The sequence below is a fragment of the Halyomorpha halys genome, unplaced genomic scaffold, assembly GCF_000696795.3.
Source record: "Halyomorpha halys isolate HHAL.00 unplaced genomic scaffold, Hhal_1.1 Scaffold694.1, whole genome shotgun sequence".
Classification (NCBI taxonomy): Eukaryota; Metazoa; Arthropoda; class Insecta; order Hemiptera; family Pentatomidae; genus Halyomorpha; species Halyomorpha halys.
The window spans coordinates 481673-501463 of NW_027111898.1; the positions used below are offsets into that span (position 1 = coordinate 481673).

Here is a 19791-nt window from a genome sequence, read left to right on the forward strand (position 1 = left end):
TATTTGTCCATTTTATATTTGATTATAACTTTTTTTTTTGTTAAGATAATCGTGTTATTTTATTCTACTATGTAGTTCATAAATAAATAAAGTGATTTATTTCCATAATATAAAATGAGGATGCCAATTATTCTATGTTTTGTGTACTTAATCTATCAGATGAGTTGCGCCCGAACTCGTATGGATTCATATTGCGCCCGACGGAAGGTTAATTAAAAGTATATGAATCGGAAACTGTTTATTTTCAATTTATTTTTGAATACCCGTTTTATTCAAGTTATAAATTGATTTTATGTATGATTTATGACCACCTGGCCCTTTTAATTTTCCTTTGAAATTAAAAATTATAAATTTATCAAAGGTGGAAAAATAAATCTCTGTTGGCCGTAAAAAAGAAATTGGCTGAACGCCTGTTCGATTTATATAGGAGATAGCTAATAATAACTTATCATTTATTTTCTTAATTAATCTGTTTTTAAAATAAGAGTTACGTTAAATAAATTATTGCTCCATTCACACATCGTAACCGGTATGTCTGAATTGAAAGCGGATGCGACGTCCAATAACTCTTCTCTATTTATATATTTATAAGAAAATAAAAAATAAATAGTAATATTACCATTTCCCTTAAATGCAATTATATGCTCTACTTATTTATTTTTTTCAGGAGATTACAGTAATAATTAAAGTATTATTTTTTCGTGTATTGAATGGTATAACCATAACCAATTTATTTACATTTGTGAAAAAATAGATAAAATACGTAAAGGAGTTGTATAATTATGTTGAATACTAACTAATTATTAATGAAAAAATATTAAATATCCGACTTATGCATTGGGTAAAAGCTCTCTATTACGTTATAATTCAAAAATTATGCCTGATTCATTTATAGCACTTGTCAGATTAGGTCAGAAAGGAATTTCTTACACTTGAAAATCGTTTTGTTCAATTTTGTAGTTACACTATTTTAGAGTAATCCATTGGATTTTAGGTTATAACTAAAATAAATTGAAGCAACTCCTCTTGTCACTTAATTTCAGCAAGTTTTTCCAGTGTCAAAATTATATAGAGTGGACAGATAAAGCAAAGACATCAGTTAGGATATCAAAAGTATTGTTGATAAAATACAATAAATCGAAAATATATATATCCCCTACAGTTAAAACTCAAATTTTCCATGTCAGGCCAATTCAATATAAAATCATAATTCTCACTTAAAATGCTCCCATCTACGTTTCACCTGATCTTTTAGACCAGTGGTTCTCAAACTTTTTAAAATTTCTTGCGTGGGGGTCTCTTTAATAATTGTTCGGTAGCTCGCAGGCACCTTTAATAAAAAACAAAGTGTAGTAAATAGAACATTTTTTACAATAAATTATGAACTCAAAAAATATTTTATGTTATGTAATTATTAAATTTAAATAACAATTTTAATGGGGTGGATGCATGTGCTTTGCCTGGACTAGCTCTTTTATGTTTGGATTTGTTTTGGCCAGTGCAACTCTCATGTCATTTACCGTGTATTATCTATTTCGAGATTATGTCTTGATAGTATTTCCCTTCTTGGCGGCTTTTAAAAATATAAAATCATGTATTACAGAGCATACTATATACATATTTCAGAGTATTTTTCTCGCAATATCATCTTGTACTCCAGTCATAACTCTCCGAAAATAAAGAAAATGATTAAATATTTTGTAATTATGAGAGATAGTTGACCGTGGATGACTTGTACGAGGAGAAAATGGTTGGGGGTGCGGTCAAAATGAAACAAAAATAAGTTGATGTAACTTGTTTAATTGTGCCAACGTTTCGGCTAGAGTTTCTAGCCTTCATCAGGGCTGTTAGCTTGAAATCCAATCGCCAAATCTTGTTTGAATTTGTTTTGGCCAGTGCAACTCTCATGTCATTTATCGTGTGTTATCTATTTCGAAATTATGTCTTGATAGTATCCCACTTGGCGATTGGATTTCAAGATATCAGCCCAGATGGAGACTAGAAACTCTAGCCGAAACGTCGGCACAATTAAATAAGTTACATCAACTTATTTTTGTTACATTTTGACCGCACCCCCAACTATTTTCTTCTCATATGATTGAATATTTTGGTTATAACAGAAATATACCATATTATATTTATGACCTAGTAACAAATAGGAAACTGTTAATTCGTTACTTATAGGTATTGGTACTAATTATCAATTTCTCAACAAATAATTATATATTTAACAATCAACATCAATAGTAGTGATCCTGATTGATAACTAAATAATTTAGTATCTGCAGATTTAATGTTGAAAGTATGAATAATTAATAATTGAAACAAAATATTCTGTAATTCATTCTATTTTATTATTATTATTTAATTTTTTTTTCAGAATATTTTGTCATGATATAAGTCAGTTATTTCTTTGATTAGTTCTGTAAATAATAGTTTTTGTTGCTTTCAGTCTTTGATTACATATTTATTATTATTATGTCTTAAATATATTATTTTATACTGAATTATCTTTATTAATAAAAATAATTCAATAACAATAATATTGCGAATCGTTAGGAGTTTCCTTTTTGCATGGGGATAAACCAGGAATTATCAATTGTTCAAAGATATCCAATTGTTATAATAAGGCCGATCTGGTAATAAACATATATATTAAAAAAAAATCATTGAAATTTTAATAAATAATAATTATAAGGGTAAATAAATTTGTCAATATGCTGTTATGTATGTTGTTTTTTCGTGATAGTCGTGTGACTTTTTAATCTGTGATAAAATTTAAGTAATGCTTTAGAAATATGATATATGTCAATTGGTAGTTACCATTGGTTTAGAAAAAATATTATTTTTGTGACAACCGCGAAATATCAAATGTTAAAAAACAAATTTTTTATATTCATTTAGTTGCTAGTGAGTAGACGCACGATTTCTGAATGTCATGTGTTTCGCTCATATATGCCTTCACGATGTTATAAGCTTAAAATGATAGTCTATCATGAGCCCGTCGATCATTGGGGGCATATAGTCTGTACATAAAATGTGTTCCGATTAATTTACTACATGAATTTTCTACGATGTAGTGTACGTAACGCAAGGCCGAATCATTTAAGATAAAACGATTGATTCGTCAACTGATGCCCGGTCGTAAGATCAGATGTTGAATGAAATTCTATTTGCTGTCAAGGCTCTTGTATATTTAATATTTATAGCTTGATTTATTGATAGCTCCAACATTATTGTACGCGGTTAAATAGGCTATAGAATATATCCTTAAGGATGGGCAAACCCGCGCTTAACTTTTGCGTAACGGGTTAGTATCTTGAGGCTAACAAAGGTATTTATTGCAATTTGTAAGAATGGATATACGACACCATGCTCATTATCAACAGTTTTTATGTCTAGATATATTTTATTTTAATTAATTAATATTTTTACGTATCATGCTGTAGAATTATTTTCTTCTGTTTATCAAACATAGATTTTTGATTGAGTAGTAGAAAACCAGTCTGCTATATTTTCCATGTTTATTTTTCTTAAACAATTTTTGTAATTTTCTCTCATCATTTTAGTCACAAAAACTATATTAAAATTAAAATAAAGCAGTTTATTATTATATAATTTTACATCATGAAAAATAGTATAATAAAACAAATGAAAAATATAAAAGATGATTAAAAAAAAAAAAAGAAGATAATTAAGAAAATCATACTAAAATATATATGTAAATAATTAAAATTAAAAGTGAAAGAAAATGAGAAAGAAAAAGAAATGATGATAATCTTGAAAATATGCAACTAAAATAAGTCACACTATTGTTAGTTTTATTATCTCATTTAGCTTATACAACTTTATATTTTAGTTATATAATTATATCATTTCATTTATATATTTTTCATATCACTGTTTAATAAGCCTCAAGTTATATCAACTATTCTATATAAAATTTGAATTAATTTTGTTATTTCTTTTACATTAACCTTGTTTAAAAGTAGTATTAATATGATAGATGTAAAATTAATATAGAGTACCTATAGAGAAAAATTGAATGAATAATTAAGAACGCGCATTTAAAGTTGTTATAATAAAACAAAATGTGATATAAATGAAATAGGGTATAAATTATGATATTTTTATCCATCTTTTGATTTAACTTATATATTTTTCTATTTAATAGTAATATAAATAATTCAGTTTTATTTAGTAAAATTAGGAAAAATTTACCCTTACTAAACAGTTTCTAGTAAGGTGCGATAGTTATTATCATTTTCTTTGCATCATTTTAAGTTATTTACTTTTCTGTATAAATTTAAATATCGTAATTATCCGGAATATTTTTATAGATCCACATTTCATCCAATAACTTATTAACTTTGTTACAGAAATCGTACGATGGTGTTGGAATCGGCGCTGACGGAGATGATTACTACTACGACGACTACGAAGACGAAGATAAAGATTCGGGACAATCGAACTCTAAGGACGATGAGGAGAAGCGAGAATCGAAGAAGACGAAGAGAGAGATTCCTTACAGCCCGCTCCTCGGCCAGCCGTACAACCTCATCATCAAACAGTCCTACAAGTCCAGGCCCAACAAGACGTGAGTCCACTTTTTGTATTAATATTCTAACCTTACAGACTGAAACCTCAATGATCTCAGGGAACGTAAGTTTTATTAACTCTAATTGCAAGATAAATTTGTCAGGCACATAAATTAGGTGATATTTCGTAACAATGGAAATTAATTTAGGAATTTCGCTTAGAGTCCAAACCATCGTTCTAGCTACTGCAAAAACTGTAAAAAGTAAAAAATGAAGTTTTTTTTTTAAATTATTAATGACATTATTTATATATTAAATATTTAGATGACCACGAGACCTGCTAATGTATAACGTCATTAGAGTGCTGCAAACGGGTAGTTTCTCTACATGCCTGTAACACTCCAATTTAACCGAGATCAGATTTACTAAATGTACAGTTGTAAATAGCAATAAATAAAATATAAAAAAAAATTTAATCATTTCAAAATTACTGAGAATAGTTAATTACATAAGACAAGCATTAGTACAATATACGTGATTTTATATTTAATATTTCATAACGTTTTCTTTTTTCTTTTATCTTTCCTTTTTTTTTTATTTGTACCTGTAAATGTACTTTACGACCAGCAAATGAGATGTTCTATCCCGGCATGGCATGAGGGAGATAGCACCTAGTGGTGCATCCTCCTGACGTAGTATTTAGTAAATTATCTTATTACACAAAAAGGTCCCTCATCCAACTCTTCTTCAGCTTACGCCGCGTTAGGTCCAGAATGTCATGTGTTGCCATCTGTCATATAAATTTATTAAAATGTCCATTTAGTGTGTTGTGAAATCGTTTGTAAGTCATATGTGGTACGTTACAGTCGGAATTCGTAGGTCGCTGTGAATAGTCTCGTTTGAAACGTAGAGTGATGAGTTCGTTGCCAGTCTTAAAAATTATTATTGAAAAGTTTGTATTTTCTTAATCTGTGTCTTTTTAGAAGGTTTATAAATTTGGCAGACGTAAGTCCACATGGGCTTTAGTAAGTAATTGTATACGTTAAGTTTCAGTCGGAATTTACGTTTTGTTACATGTGGGCCCATGTCAACCTTCTGTCATACGTTTTTTAGTAATTATTTTTGTTAGATAAATTGTTAGAATTCTTTATTGATCCTTATAACTGGCAATATTAACAGCTGTATAAATGAATTTGATAAATAATGGGTTAAACTCTTAACGTGGAGGTTCTTGGGTTCAGTATTACAGTTCTTATCATCCACATTCACGGTTAATGTGGAATATGTCGCTAACAAAATGAAGGGGCTATTTCACAGTTTGAAGAGGTTGGGTGTACCTCAAGGGGATCATCCCATCCCAGAAATAAATTGTATGCTTCTACCTGACTCAAACCAGTTCCGAGATTTAGGAATCGAGTCCTTTAATATAATAATTTCTAATTATTTTAATTACTCTGATTAGTTTTTTCCGTCAATGTTTCCTCTGATTCTTCGCGTTCTCTGTCAAATGAATGAGATAAAAATGTTTCGTCGGAATGAGAGAGGGAAGTTCGGATCTCTATGGAGATCGGCGTAAGAGGGTATTGAACGTTTGAAGATCCTTCAACCATCTTCTTCTTGACTTGAGTCTGTTGCATGTCAACTCTGCTTGTATTCTTGTTCTTTTTTTTTTTTTTTTTTTTTTGTTAAAGTACAAAAAATACACTTAATTCGATGACTATTGTTACCTTAAATGGGCATATTTTAGATTAGTAATTAACATAACAGCTTTAAGAACTGGTAACCTAATTAAAATTGTGCAGCATGAGCGATATAACCTATTGTAAAACTAGACAGATATATTTAAAATGAAGTTAAAATGTCATAGTTTATGGTACTTAATGTATCTATATTTAAATATTAATTTAAAAAAAAATAATAATATAAAATTATATGAAAACCAATTTTTTTCGGGAAGACTTGGGGCCTAATAGCATAACTATATTTATGGACTATTTTTTCGGTATTTACAGATATTTATTTACTCCTATAAACATTTATATAAGAATCCTAAATGTACTAAATATATTGGAAGGACCCGGGGCAAAAATATGCGAAGTAGTATGATAAAAATTATTCAGATGAACAATTTAAAAAATTCTGTAATTCTTACTTAATGTTTTTAATAGTTTATACCCCATCATTTATATAAAAATAAGGAAATTCTAGTGTTAGACCAACAAGCATAATAAATAGCACTGCATTGAAACTATGGAATATTTTACATACAATTCTAAACGTTTTCAAAACTGTGTCTTATCACATTCTTTCGGCAAGATATTTCATTGAAAAATTTCTTAATGGATTTTTAAATATTTACTACCTAGTAGTTGAAAAATAAATGTTTATAGCCTTCCCTTGTTACATTTTTATACCAGCTAATTTTTATACCAGTTAATTTTCAATTATAACAATAAATAAATTTGTATGTAGTAATAAATAAGACAAGAGCATCATAACAAATCTGTGTTTTATATGTATGTTTTTTTCAACTTGGTGACAGTTCGGCATTTTTTCTTATACCACTAAATAATTTTAAACAAATAAATTAGCACATAATAAATATAACTATTGTAGACATACAAAGGAAATTGAATCTTAAATTTTATTAAGTTATTATTAATTAAATATTATTCTCAGGAGAGGAGATCATTACATAAAAAATATAAGGCAATCCTTCCCGGCCGACCCGCCACATTAAAACCGCAATTGAGTGACGGTCCTATATCACTTTTGAAACATTTACTTAAAACGGAAAGAGGAGACTTATGATAGTTAAATCAAGCAATATTAAAAAATCTCTCCTCCTGAGATGATGAGGATCATGGTTATGTGATTTTCCAATTATAGCTACTTTTTAAATATTACTTGATTTAACTATGTTAAGTCTCCTCATCCCCTTTTAAGTAAATGTTTCAAGTGATATAGGACCGTCGCTAAATCGGGGTTTTAGTGAGGTGGGTCGGCCAGGCAATTCTAATATAAATTGATAAAATGAAAAAGTATTAGAATTTTGAAATATTTTCGAGAGAGGGTACTAAAAAGGTAGTGGACCAGAGATCTTCTTTATTATCTAAATTTAGACAGAGAAGAGTTTCTACTTTCAAATACCTAACATGTTATAACTTTTCTGGTCTTTCAAAATAACATCTAGAGTAACTGCATCTTGTCTTAACAGAACTCATGTTGTCATGTCACAGATATTCTGTCATTGATATGCGTGCCCTAGAATCGGAACAATAAAGTTTTTGCATCCATCCCTACAGCCTTCACCTGGTTGTGACTAGCGAGTCCTTGGTGCGTTCCATTTTCTAATGTCCGTCAAGGTATGCTGTGTGGCGCCATTTGTTTAACGGCGAAGACTCTCGTTGCATAATGAGCTTGGTGTTTGCGGCCTTTATACCTTAACGAAGCAAGGCAAGCATAGAGTTATCCTTATTGGTCGACAGCCCTAGCTCGGCCAATAAATTATGCTATAGTCTATTTAATGACTATTCCAGGTCGTGCTCAATTAGCAAGTCTAAGGCGAATTCGTTTTTTTATAAATTAATTGGACCGTCATATTCAAATAGATTTGAAATTTTATAAAAACGATAAAAGAAATATAATGTATAAATAAGTACTTAATTTATTATTATATTAAATACCTTTCATCTGCGCCCAAATGCATTAAATAAAATATCAGAATTTGACCAGCGTTATTTCTAATTATAATTTTTTTTTTATTGATATTTATAACTGTATAAAAAATACAACAAGTAAATTTGATCATAATGACATAATGATAATGATATGATACAGCATGTAGAGAAACTACCCAGCAGTAGAACTCTAAAAACATTTTACTATATAAGGTCAGGAGGCCATCTTCTTTTCAGGCGCCTCGGAGGATTGCCAGAAGTGGAAGAGAAAGCAAGGTTAGAAACTAGTAGGTTCGGGTGGTTAGGGAGTTTATAATGGAAGGAATGATATCGGGTTCGGGCTAGATCGGTTACATAAGGAACATTTAAGTCTTCATGGATGGTTTTATTAGTAACAAAATAAGGAGCATTGAGGATTTTACGAAGGATTTTGTATTGTAAGGATTGTATACGAGAGGAATTCAAAGGATCAGTGGAGCCCCAAAGACTCATACTGTAGGGCAGTCGTCAGGTTTACGATGAAGAGTAAATGTGATTTGATGGGATTTGTTGGGGTTTATTTTTATCGTCTATTTTCGACACCATTCTTCGAGGGTTGTGATATGGGAATTATAATTTTTAAAAATGAATGAATAACCAAGATGGTACAATATTCCCATGTAATATGAACCACCTGCTTGTTTTTTTCGTTTTGCGGATTAGACTGATGAAGGAAGTATGGCCAAAAAGGGGGGAGTTAACGACACCTTCGGAGTTCATGTTGAATTTAAGGTTAATAGGAATCTCTGTCATTGTATTCTTAACGAAAACAAAAGGCAGCGGTGATTGGCTTTTACCCTTCCCCGAGACCTATGCCACGCCCCTGGAGTGCATGATAAGGCTTGCTTTTTTGGCTTCACTTTTCTTGGCAGCTTACTTTAGCATTATACTATTCCCTGCAAGTGCAGATTCCATGACCCTACTCATTTCTATGTTATATCTTTATAATGGTTACATGTACTGTTAATATTATTGATATGAACTATTTATCATTGGATACTGTTTCTGTTTATTTATTTAGTATTGACTTTTTTTTTAATGGAGTTTTGGCCCTTAATTAATGCGAAACCCTTAAGAATAGCCGTTCATAATAACAATTCGAATACTATACTTCTCTGGGGACATTCGAGGTAGTCGTTTGAAAGATAATTACGATTACTAATTAGCTAAACTAAAAAAAATTTAATTGCAGAAACATTAGCGAAGAATCAACAATCAATTATTTAATAATGGTTTGACATTATTAACGTTTTAATTTATGAAAGAATTGTGTTTATGATTTATGAAAACATTTCGTAATAATCACAGAACAATTATCCGGTAGCTTAACTTTTATGGTGCCGAAATAACAATAAAATATATTTTTTAAAAACACTTTCTTAAAAAAATGAATTGTGTCGAAATTTATGAGAGCGTAGATGTCACAACATTTTTTTTTTACATCATTATAAAGATTTCTTTCTCCAAATAATGCGTAGGAATTGTTGTAAGTGCTCTGGGGATCTGACGTTAATGACCAAGTGGCTAACACATGCTAACTGAATTAGGCCTCAAACCAATCTAGATCACATTTATATTATAATGTTGAAAATCAACAGATAATTGTCAACCTCTATGTAGTATCATTGTGAGGGTCTATGATTGTTGAACTTAAAAGATAGGGTAATATTTCGGAAAACTTTTTTTTTTCCAGAGAATTGAGCATTCCGTTTTCTTCAAATAAAGTCACTAAGTCAGGCCAATAGTACATTTGATTGGCTTGTTGTAAGAATCAGACAAGCCATAATTTTAAAAACAATATTAATTTCGAACAAAATATCCCTTAGTTTCCCTATAAATTTACTTATTGCGTTCATTTGTCTAACATTATAATTCCAACATGTTTGGCTATAATATTATGTAATATGATTTATATAAAAAATTAAATAAGAATTTTAGAATTTATCTAACTTCTATAAAGATACATTATCAGCACGTGGCTTGTCATATTCTTATTCCAAGCACTTAATTTCAATTTCTTTTTGAATGAATAAATTCTGAATATGATTTTTTCTCTTTCCAAATTTGGCAAATATTATTTTTAAAATAGTAAATTTCAGATTTGACATGAAATAATGAAATAATCTACGCCACACCTTCTTTATAACCTTCTATTTATTCACATGTAAACTTCCCCACATTAATGAAAAGATTATCGACATAGTTTATAAAACTATGTTAGTTGGTTCCATATTTGATACGTTGGTTCAATCAGAAATCCAAAAATTATTTATTTATTATTTATAAATATATTTATTGATTTTTTTTACAATTATTTTTGAAAATACTTCTTTATATCTTAGTAGGAGTTGTATAACTAATTTTATATTTATATTATTACTATGTATAGTCGATTTACACGTGTTTGGAGATGATGTTAGTATATATCTTTTTTTTAATTTTAACTATTAAAATTCAACAAATGTTCTCAGATTCAAGTGGGAATTTGATATTTTCAAATAAAAAATGATTTTAAGAATTTTTGGCTTTTTGGTATCCCTGAAATATTTTCCTTTTAATTTTCACATATTTGAAATTGGTACCTACATCTTTTAATCTTTTTTACAGTTTATTATGGAAATTCTATTTTATGGGTCATTCTTCGGATACAAATGTACCAATTATTAACTATTTTGTAGAGAATTCGAGATTAATCTATGCCTATTTTAAATCTTAAATCCTTATAATTCTCAATTGCTAAGTCCGGAATTCCTATATCTAGAATACAATCTAAACAAACAAGTATCTATTGATAAATGATCTGCGATGAACATCGATTGAACTAGGAATTGATTGTTATTAACGATAAGCATAAATTTCCCTGATCTTTTAGGTGTTAACAGCAATATAACCAGGTCAGTTTCTTGTTGATTTTTTTTTTTTATGTCGAGTGTAGTATCATTATATCAACAATAAATGTTTATGTCATATAGAAAGGTAAATATCCTTCTAAACAATCGATTTTTCTACTTAGAGTAGAGAAAACATTTCAAGTCGACTTCTTTGCTGGTTTCTTGCCACAAACATCAAGTAACTAGAATTTCAAACATATTTATACTTTCAGTAAAAACTTAAATGCCATAGTTTGCCATTTACTTATCGGATACTTGAATCACTTAACGTTGAATTAACTGTAATGTATTTATGGCGGAGTACATCGTTACAAATTATATTTTGGTAAGAATATTTACTTTTAATATAGTAGCAAACATTTTATTTATGTGCATGTATGTAGTTTCAATTATTTGAAGCTATAAAATTTCCATTTCTATTTTTTTTTTCATTTAATTTATATATTTGTATTATTATAAATTAAATTATATTATTGTAATTTATATATTCATTACCACAATCTTTTTTTTTTTTTTTTTTTAATATAATATTATCTGAAACTATGACATCAATCTCACAGAGCTTACTGGAAATTTTATAGTTACAAATAATTGACTTGTTCTGAAGAACCTTAAAACTACATATCATTTATAGTCAGAAAAAAGGTTATTATATATTGAATACATATATAACCTAATCAAATGTTAAAGTCCAATATATATAATATATATTTGTTTATAATATAATATAAGGTATATTATAACATATATACCTAAGTTTCTCCCGTTTTAAGCTCATGAGGAGAAACATAGGTTACTGTAGAAAATTGAACGTTCAAAGTTTTCATAATCTAATCGACTTTACAAAACTCACTAAGATTAATGAAGTATTGTTAATATTATTTATTTTTTCAGAGACAAGTCACTATAAAATAATAACGTATTGAACAACTTTTGCTTGGAAATTTGAATCAATTGTGGATAAAATACATATATTTTTTAAATATTTGATACTACTTGGTTACCTTCCAATATCTCTTATCTAAACGTTTTTACGACATTATATATTCATTCTCATTATAATCTCCTCTAAATGAAAGTATAATGTCACGTAATTACTAATCGTAATATGAAAACCTGCTATCCGTATTCTATTATTTAAAAAATGTCAATAAAACAGTTTTTGTTAGCTTATTTAATTTGGTGCACATCGTCGATAGCCTTGTTTATATTTTGATTTGGCTCTATACTTGTCTTAAAATAAAGATCATTTTGTGTTTTTAAATAAGTCATTTTGCTAAGAGTTTGAGATAATTGACGATTTTTTTTAAATCTATAAAAAATAGTACAGACTCATTTTTTCTTGTCCTAAACACTTAGATAGATTCTAGCAGTCCAATCAGGTGTGGTTAAAGAACAAACGAAAGTATCTTTGTAACAGTATAAAATTTTAACTATTAATAAAGTATAATTAATATGAATACATTAGGAAACAAGGAAATAGTAGAGATTATATCATAATGGATCCTGATAATGGGGGAAAACCCCAAAACGTCTACACGAAACGTTAAAGAAAACATAATTATCTAATATAAAGAAGAAAAAACTCATCTAACAGTGAACAATTTTTTTTTTTTAGAATTGATATTATTATCATTAAATATTTATATGATGTAGTAATCAGGTAAATTTAAAAATAAGTATATAAATAAAAAAAATAAAATAAAAAATGATGCTCTTATTAATTATATAACTTCATTATATATTTACATATATTACATATACATCGCTACTTTGCTTCAATAGTGGTTCATCTTTAAAAAAAAAATATTTGTTTTTATTTAGAAATGGACGTATCCCAGAGATAGTACAGTAGATTACGGTTATTTTCTTTCCTGAAGTAGTCTTATTGCCTTTCCTAAAGCAATTGGGGTTGTTACAAATTAACTTCAGCCAACGGTAGAATCTATGGAATACCTCAGACAAAAATAAATTTATTTTTTAATATGTGCTTATGATCAAGCAAAGGAGAGTTACGCTTTAAGTTCACCATGTATGTGTTTGCTTATGTTTTTATGTATTTATTATGCTTAATTATGGAATCGTGCATATTTGATTGTTTTGTCTTCTTTATCCTCTTCCTTTTATTTTTTTTCAATTAAAGAGAATAAAACCAGGGATAAAATGAGCAAATTTAATTTTAGTTTCTTGCTTAAACCGTTCCAATAGTTTAACCTATGACTCACCTGAACACAGATGTACGATCGCTACCTTCTCGTCGAGGCTTGCCTGCCCAACTGGTGACCAACTGGGTCGCAATCGCTCTCTCTGAATAAACAATCCAGATTTCTTCGCAGTAATTCAAAATAACTCTTTAATGCAAAAAAAAAAAATGTTGAGATTTGCTGACTCTCGGCCGTCTAGTTCCCAGGGGCAATATTTTTCTTCGTAAACCTAGATCTGGCCCGGTGCCGTCATGCTTCCAGTGAATCACTCTTTTAGGAGGTGAACAACGGAGCCTTCATCGGAAACGGATCATTTCCTTGCAATATTTGAATTATTAGAAAATAAAAATATCATACGTTTTTATTACCTCTGTAATGCGCTGTTAAAAATTTATAATTCATATTAGATTTAATTTTTTTTCTCTAAAAATAAGGAATCCGCCATTTTGTTTTTAGAAGTTTTGGGACTTAATGTTCTTAAACCATGACATCAAAAATACCTTTTTTGATATAACTTAATAATAATTTTTTTTTTTCTTGTTTTCATTAAAGTCTGAAATTTTGGACATGATGCTCTTTCTTAAACAACAACATCAAGAATACTTTATTTAATGTATAATATATACTTTTTTCTTTATTTCAGAAAATTCAGCCATTTTATTTTTTAAAGTATTTATATCAAAAAAATAAAAAAACTCTTATAAAACCATCTTAATTAGGTTGCTTTAAACATTTACTATGGTACATCAGTATTGAATATGAATATTTTCAATAGAACATAAACAGATCTATGCTATAATTGAGGTGTGGTGTGTCAGACCACTTTAATTCTATTTTTTTTTTTAAATTTTCTTGTTACCAAATACATTGTAAAATGAGAATTTCTTTTTCAACTATAGGATGGATTAAAGTCTTGTATGGGCAAATTCTTTTAACCAAAATATCTTAACGAATTAAATTAAATCTGTACCACTATATCTTATGAAAGGTTCGTACTTCGTACTTCGTAAGGAATTACATTTACTAGACCAACAGTTGTGCAAGGAGGTAGTTTGATCAGAATCACGCTCGACTGCCAGATTTTTTCTCAATGAAGGTAACCTACTTAATGAGGTTGGGTGGATCCCGAAGGACTCCCGAATCCACTAATTATCTATCACATCCTGATTCGAACCCTGATTTTTGGAGTCAGTGAAGTGCCTTACCACAGAGCTCCCCATGCAACCTTAACGAAAAATACTTTTTTTTTTTTTTTTTTTTTTCAAAAAACGGATTTACCAAAATTCGGCATAATATATTTCAATTATATTACATTTTCTACATTCTTTTATTTTTTCCTCACTGAGGATTCGATTTTACCTAGGAATCCCTTATTATTATTTGAGAATCCTCTGCCGGCCTAGGAAACTAGAATACTTGTCATGATGGATTATCAATTATGACGATTGAATTCTGAAGTGACTTTGTTTTTAACGTTTTGTTGATTATCCACGTTTGCGCGCAAATCGTCAAAATCCGTTAAAATAGGTTTCGGTTTTTGGCAATTCACGCCTCCGGTACTCGTCGGTTTAAAAATTACCGATATAAAACTGTTTTAACATTTTTTTTTTAATCTAATTATGAATCCTGAAAGATTTATATGTTAAAATTCAACCTTCCATTGGTATCCCCGAATTAAGATTGCTGGAGAAGAAATGGGAGAGGTTACAAAGAAAAGTAAAAACTTCCATCATCGTATTGAAGACCTACCAATTCTATTCAATTATACTAACTCCTATCAAACTTCATATCAAAATTTAAAAACCCTCGAAAAATGGGTCCTCTGGATTCTTGGCCTACAATTATAGGGGCAATTCTTATTTTTTGTGTAACCCCCTTCCTAGTTATGTCTGACGTATGAGGGAGGAGTTATCTACAACGTACCACCTTACTCTAACACCAGGGTTGGGGTCAAGTTTTCATATCATGGGATCGCCACAGAAAGAAAAGCCGATCCTGTTGGTCAGATTCGAACCAGCGCCGCTGCAGTTCTCAAGTTGCCGATACCAACGCCTCAACTCTCCGAGCTACAGGATGCCCTTAATATAGCGGCAATACTAACCCGCACACATATTAAGTATTAAAAAAATAAATTATATTAAAATAATGTAGCAACGCAAGTGTTCTAGTGCTGTTTCTTAACCAACAGTTATGTGAGGTTGTGATGTGTATTTATATTATAAAAAACAACATCAAACATGTAGAAAGTTATATTTTAACGAATGAAATTAGCGTAACTTGTGAACGACTGCCTAAAACCCTCTAACAATAAAATTCCTTACACTTTGAGTGGTCCTTCATCCTTGGTTCATGCATGCATTGGGTGTATGAAGTGAATGTATTAGTAATCGTATTATTATATAATTATGACACAATTTCAATTATTACTGCAATTCTTACTGTATCTTCAATTAAACTAAGAAATGACCAGACAGAATATTTGGAATGATAAAAAAGAATACATATGCATAGGAATATAGGGAAAGAACTTAGCATCAAGCATATGTTATTTCTTTCTTTAGTTTTAAGTGATTTATAAATAGCTTCATCCAACACCTTTTCATTTTCGCCTCCACTTTTTTAAGGATTTTTACTCTCTGCGTAATTTTTCTATCAGTATGTATTTATTTATTTTTAACCGTGATCTAAAAGTGCGTTTAAGTTTAAACTGCAACTGACGTAGAATGCAGTTTTGCGGGGTGAATGGCAGTTGCAGTTGGATTAAGCTTAGGTAGCGTTAATTCTATTAATTCTATTGTCACTGAATGTGGTTTCCGCGATTATCTTTCAGAGAGAAAATTTGTCTCATCAGTTCCTGGAAGCTGTCCCTGGAAGGGTCAATTGCGCCTAACCTCGCCAGGCAATCAATTCATTTTCCCTTCTTGTATTTCTGACCCATATTTTAGACCAATTACCCCTCATGAATATTTCAGAGTATTTTTTTTTTAAGAAACCGATTGAATTGGTTGTCCCGGTTGAAGTGGGGTCCTGTGCAAGCTGTGGCGTACTATGAGTTATGATACTCCAGAAATCTTTAAGAAAAAAACATGAAAAACTCATAACATTTAAATTTGAAATTTTATTTGCTACGGAAAATCTTAAACTCCTTACTAAAATTCCTACGGAATATATATTTTTCTCAAATATCGTGGTATTTACCAGATATATAATTTGAAACGTGTTATTTGTTTTAACGATAATTTTGTTATAAATTGGGCTGAATGAATAAATTTGCCAAGTTTTTTTTTGTTTTTTTTTCGGTTGGCTCTACAGACCCTGTAAATCTTTGGCTACCTTAACCAGCCTTCTCCATGCCTGCCTGCCTTGGGCTTATGCTTTATAGAGTGCTGCTGGAAATGTAGCTCTTTTACATCTATGTTGATTTCGTCTATACATATGCTGGCATTCATTGTTGTGTAGAGGCGTCCTGATAGATTGCTTCCAGCCACATGCCCTGCCCAACTTAGCCTCCTTGCCTTTATATCATGAGATATTGACTTATCAGTCTTTGCAAGCATTTGCCGAGTTACTATGTATGAATTATAAAATATACTAATTTTATCATTGTAACTAATAATATATAATTTAATAATAATTCATAATGAAATCTAAATAAATTAAGTAATAATAAAACATAATTATAACAAAATATTTTACTTAAGTTTCTAATCCTATAATAATACTTTTCAAGTTTTTAGTTATAGCGACTACACACTTACGCCTACTTACCCATTTGGACATTTGCTTCAAAAATATATAGGATAGCCAAAATTCACATTTCAATCAAAAACACTATGTCAGATTACACAATATCCATGTTATGTCAGTAATAGAACACTGCACACAGACTTACACATACCTACTGTATTTGTCCACATTAAAACATCATACAAGACATTTCATGACAAACTCCACCTCCTTACCAATAAACTAATACAAGATATGGCTAACATGAACAATCCCTACAACACGTACCAAAGGCTAAGGAGCTGGATGGGGAATCTCCTTAGATAACTAATGATTTTGATTTTTGATAATACTTCCATCATCAATTGCTAATAAAAATCATGAGAAAATTATTTCTATTAAATAGTAACAGTAAATGAGTATTAAGTCTTTCTCATAATAAACTCTTCTCTTGTAATGTCTGTTGTTCCAAAAACATTTGAGAATTAAATAAACATGTTTTAATAGCTGGAAGTCATAAGAAAATTTGATTGAATTTATTTTTTTCTATTTTCAAAAATAGAATTAGAAATTGCAACAAATCTTCAAGCATATTTTGCCCATTTTCAGACTTTATAAATTGGAGTGGACAGCTCATAATAATAATTATTGGGGGTATTAAAAAGTGCATAAATTGTGGTGATAAAACTTTTTTCTCATTTTCAACTTAAATTTTCAACAAAAATAATTCAGCTGCTAAGAGCTGATGACTTAGTAAAGGTCAGGTTAAAGCAGTTAGTAGAAATACAAAATTTTACAACCATGGGTTGTAATTTAACAGCAGTTTCTGATTCATAATAAAAGTTTAAAATAGAAAAACAAAATGTTCAGAATTATACGTCTTGTGATTAGTTTTAATGAGTATTACGCCATTTTAGGTTTCCTAAACTACATAGACATAATTGAACAATGCCTTATATAGTATCTTCTTAAATGAGAATAAGAACTAGTTTGTACTAAGAAAAAAATTCAATTATTTTTTTAATGGGTTTGTAAATTGTAAATGTTAATTACTTGTGAAGTCTATTTGCTAGCAAGAGAAAATAAATGAAAGGTAGTTTTTGTGTCTAGGCTTTCATTAAACTAATAAAAAAAATCTAATGATACAAATTTAACACAATTTTAAATAGATAATCCATAACTGTTAATTATGATTTACAAATCTTTAAGTTTTCTTTTTTTTCTAGAGATACTGAAGTTATAAAGACAGTTTTTATGTCTTAAGGCTTATATGAAACTAATAAAAATATCTAATGATAAACCTTTAACACAATTTTAAATAGATACTCAATAACTGCTAGTTATTATTTTCATATCTTTAATTTTTTTTTCTTTTTTTTCTAGAGATACTGAAGTAATAAAGACAGTTTTTATGTCTTAAGACTTTCATTAAACTAATAAAAATATCTAATGATAAAAATTTAACTCAATTTTAAATAAATGGTCTATAACTGTTAATTATATTTACATATCTTTAATTTATCTTTCTTTTTTTTTTCTAGTGATCCTGAAGTGAAGGCTCATATTATAGTTCATACAGACCAGGTAATTCAGATTTGATCATTTATATTTATTGTTTTTAGTTTTCTTTCTAAAAAATATGTTAGTACAATATAATGAAATTTTATGCCAACTGGATTAATTATAATAAAATAAATAGTTTCTGGTGATTAATCCTTTATATTTGAGAGTGATTTCATTAAATATGAAACACATCAGCTGCAGATCTTGATACCATTATTTAATTTTCTTGTTCAAGCTGATAGTTTATTGTTGATGTTGCAGCAAGGATACGAGTACGCTCCTGAAACACACAAGCAAGCAGGCCCGATGTTGAAATCAGTCGATGCCATCCACTTCCAAGGCAATACTGACAGATTTAGTAGACATAGGCATCATGGTGGGAGATCAGGCTGCAGTTATGATGGTATTTATATTTTAATTATTAAAACAAAAAAATATTATATTTGTAAATTGCATTAAAGAAGTGTCAAAATGTTTGTTTTCATAATGGGAATATATTTAATTTTTTTTTTTTATAAACGATTGATAATTCATCATTCAACTTATTACTGTTTCATATTTTCAACTCTCTGTATGGTCTTTTCATGAATTTAGATAACAGGAATTTCTCATGAATATTGTTTCATTACCTCAAACCAAAAATCTCTATTATTTTAACCTTTCTTCTTCTTCTCCTTCTTGAAGTAAAGAAATCAATCACTCTCTGAAAGATTATTTCATTTCTGGTTTACTTTTTGTCCAAATTATATTTACTGAACTGACCAAATAGAAGGATTTAATATTTATTAAATAAACAAAAGTGAATAAAATTTGTTTTAGAGTTATTTTGAACATATTTATATTAATGTCTTTTCTAGTTATTTTCCATATTTTAATGATACGTTCATTCAGTATTTCATTTTTTTATATATATATTTTTTAATAGATCTCTTAATATTTTACAGAATTATTATACTAATTACGATCTTAATTCTAACCTGATAATTGTATGGTTGTATATCCTTAATCATGTGAAATTATGTTATGTTAGTATCAACAAAATATATCTTATTTAAAGGGAAAAAAATAATTGAAACATTTTTCATTTTACACTTGTTATATATTCAACTAGCAAAACAAACTTATGAATCAACACTAGTTTTACAGTCAA

General features: G+C 29.0%; 1 protein-coding gene across 1 annotated transcript in view; it reads left to right on the plus strand.

Annotated features, from left to right (window-relative positions):
* Positions 1 to 19791, plus strand: part of egr (TNF superfamily member 12 eiger) — a 245420-nt gene that overhangs the window by 223553 nt on the left and 2076 nt on the right. The window contains exons 2-4 of the mRNA XM_014428134.3: positions 4380 to 4597; positions 18620 to 18662; positions 18903 to 19044. Of these exons, the coding sequence (XP_014283620.1) occupies positions 4380 to 4597; positions 18620 to 18662; positions 18903 to 19044 (403 nt within the window). The remainder of the gene's footprint in view (positions 1 to 4379; positions 4598 to 18619; positions 18663 to 18902; positions 19045 to 19791) is intronic.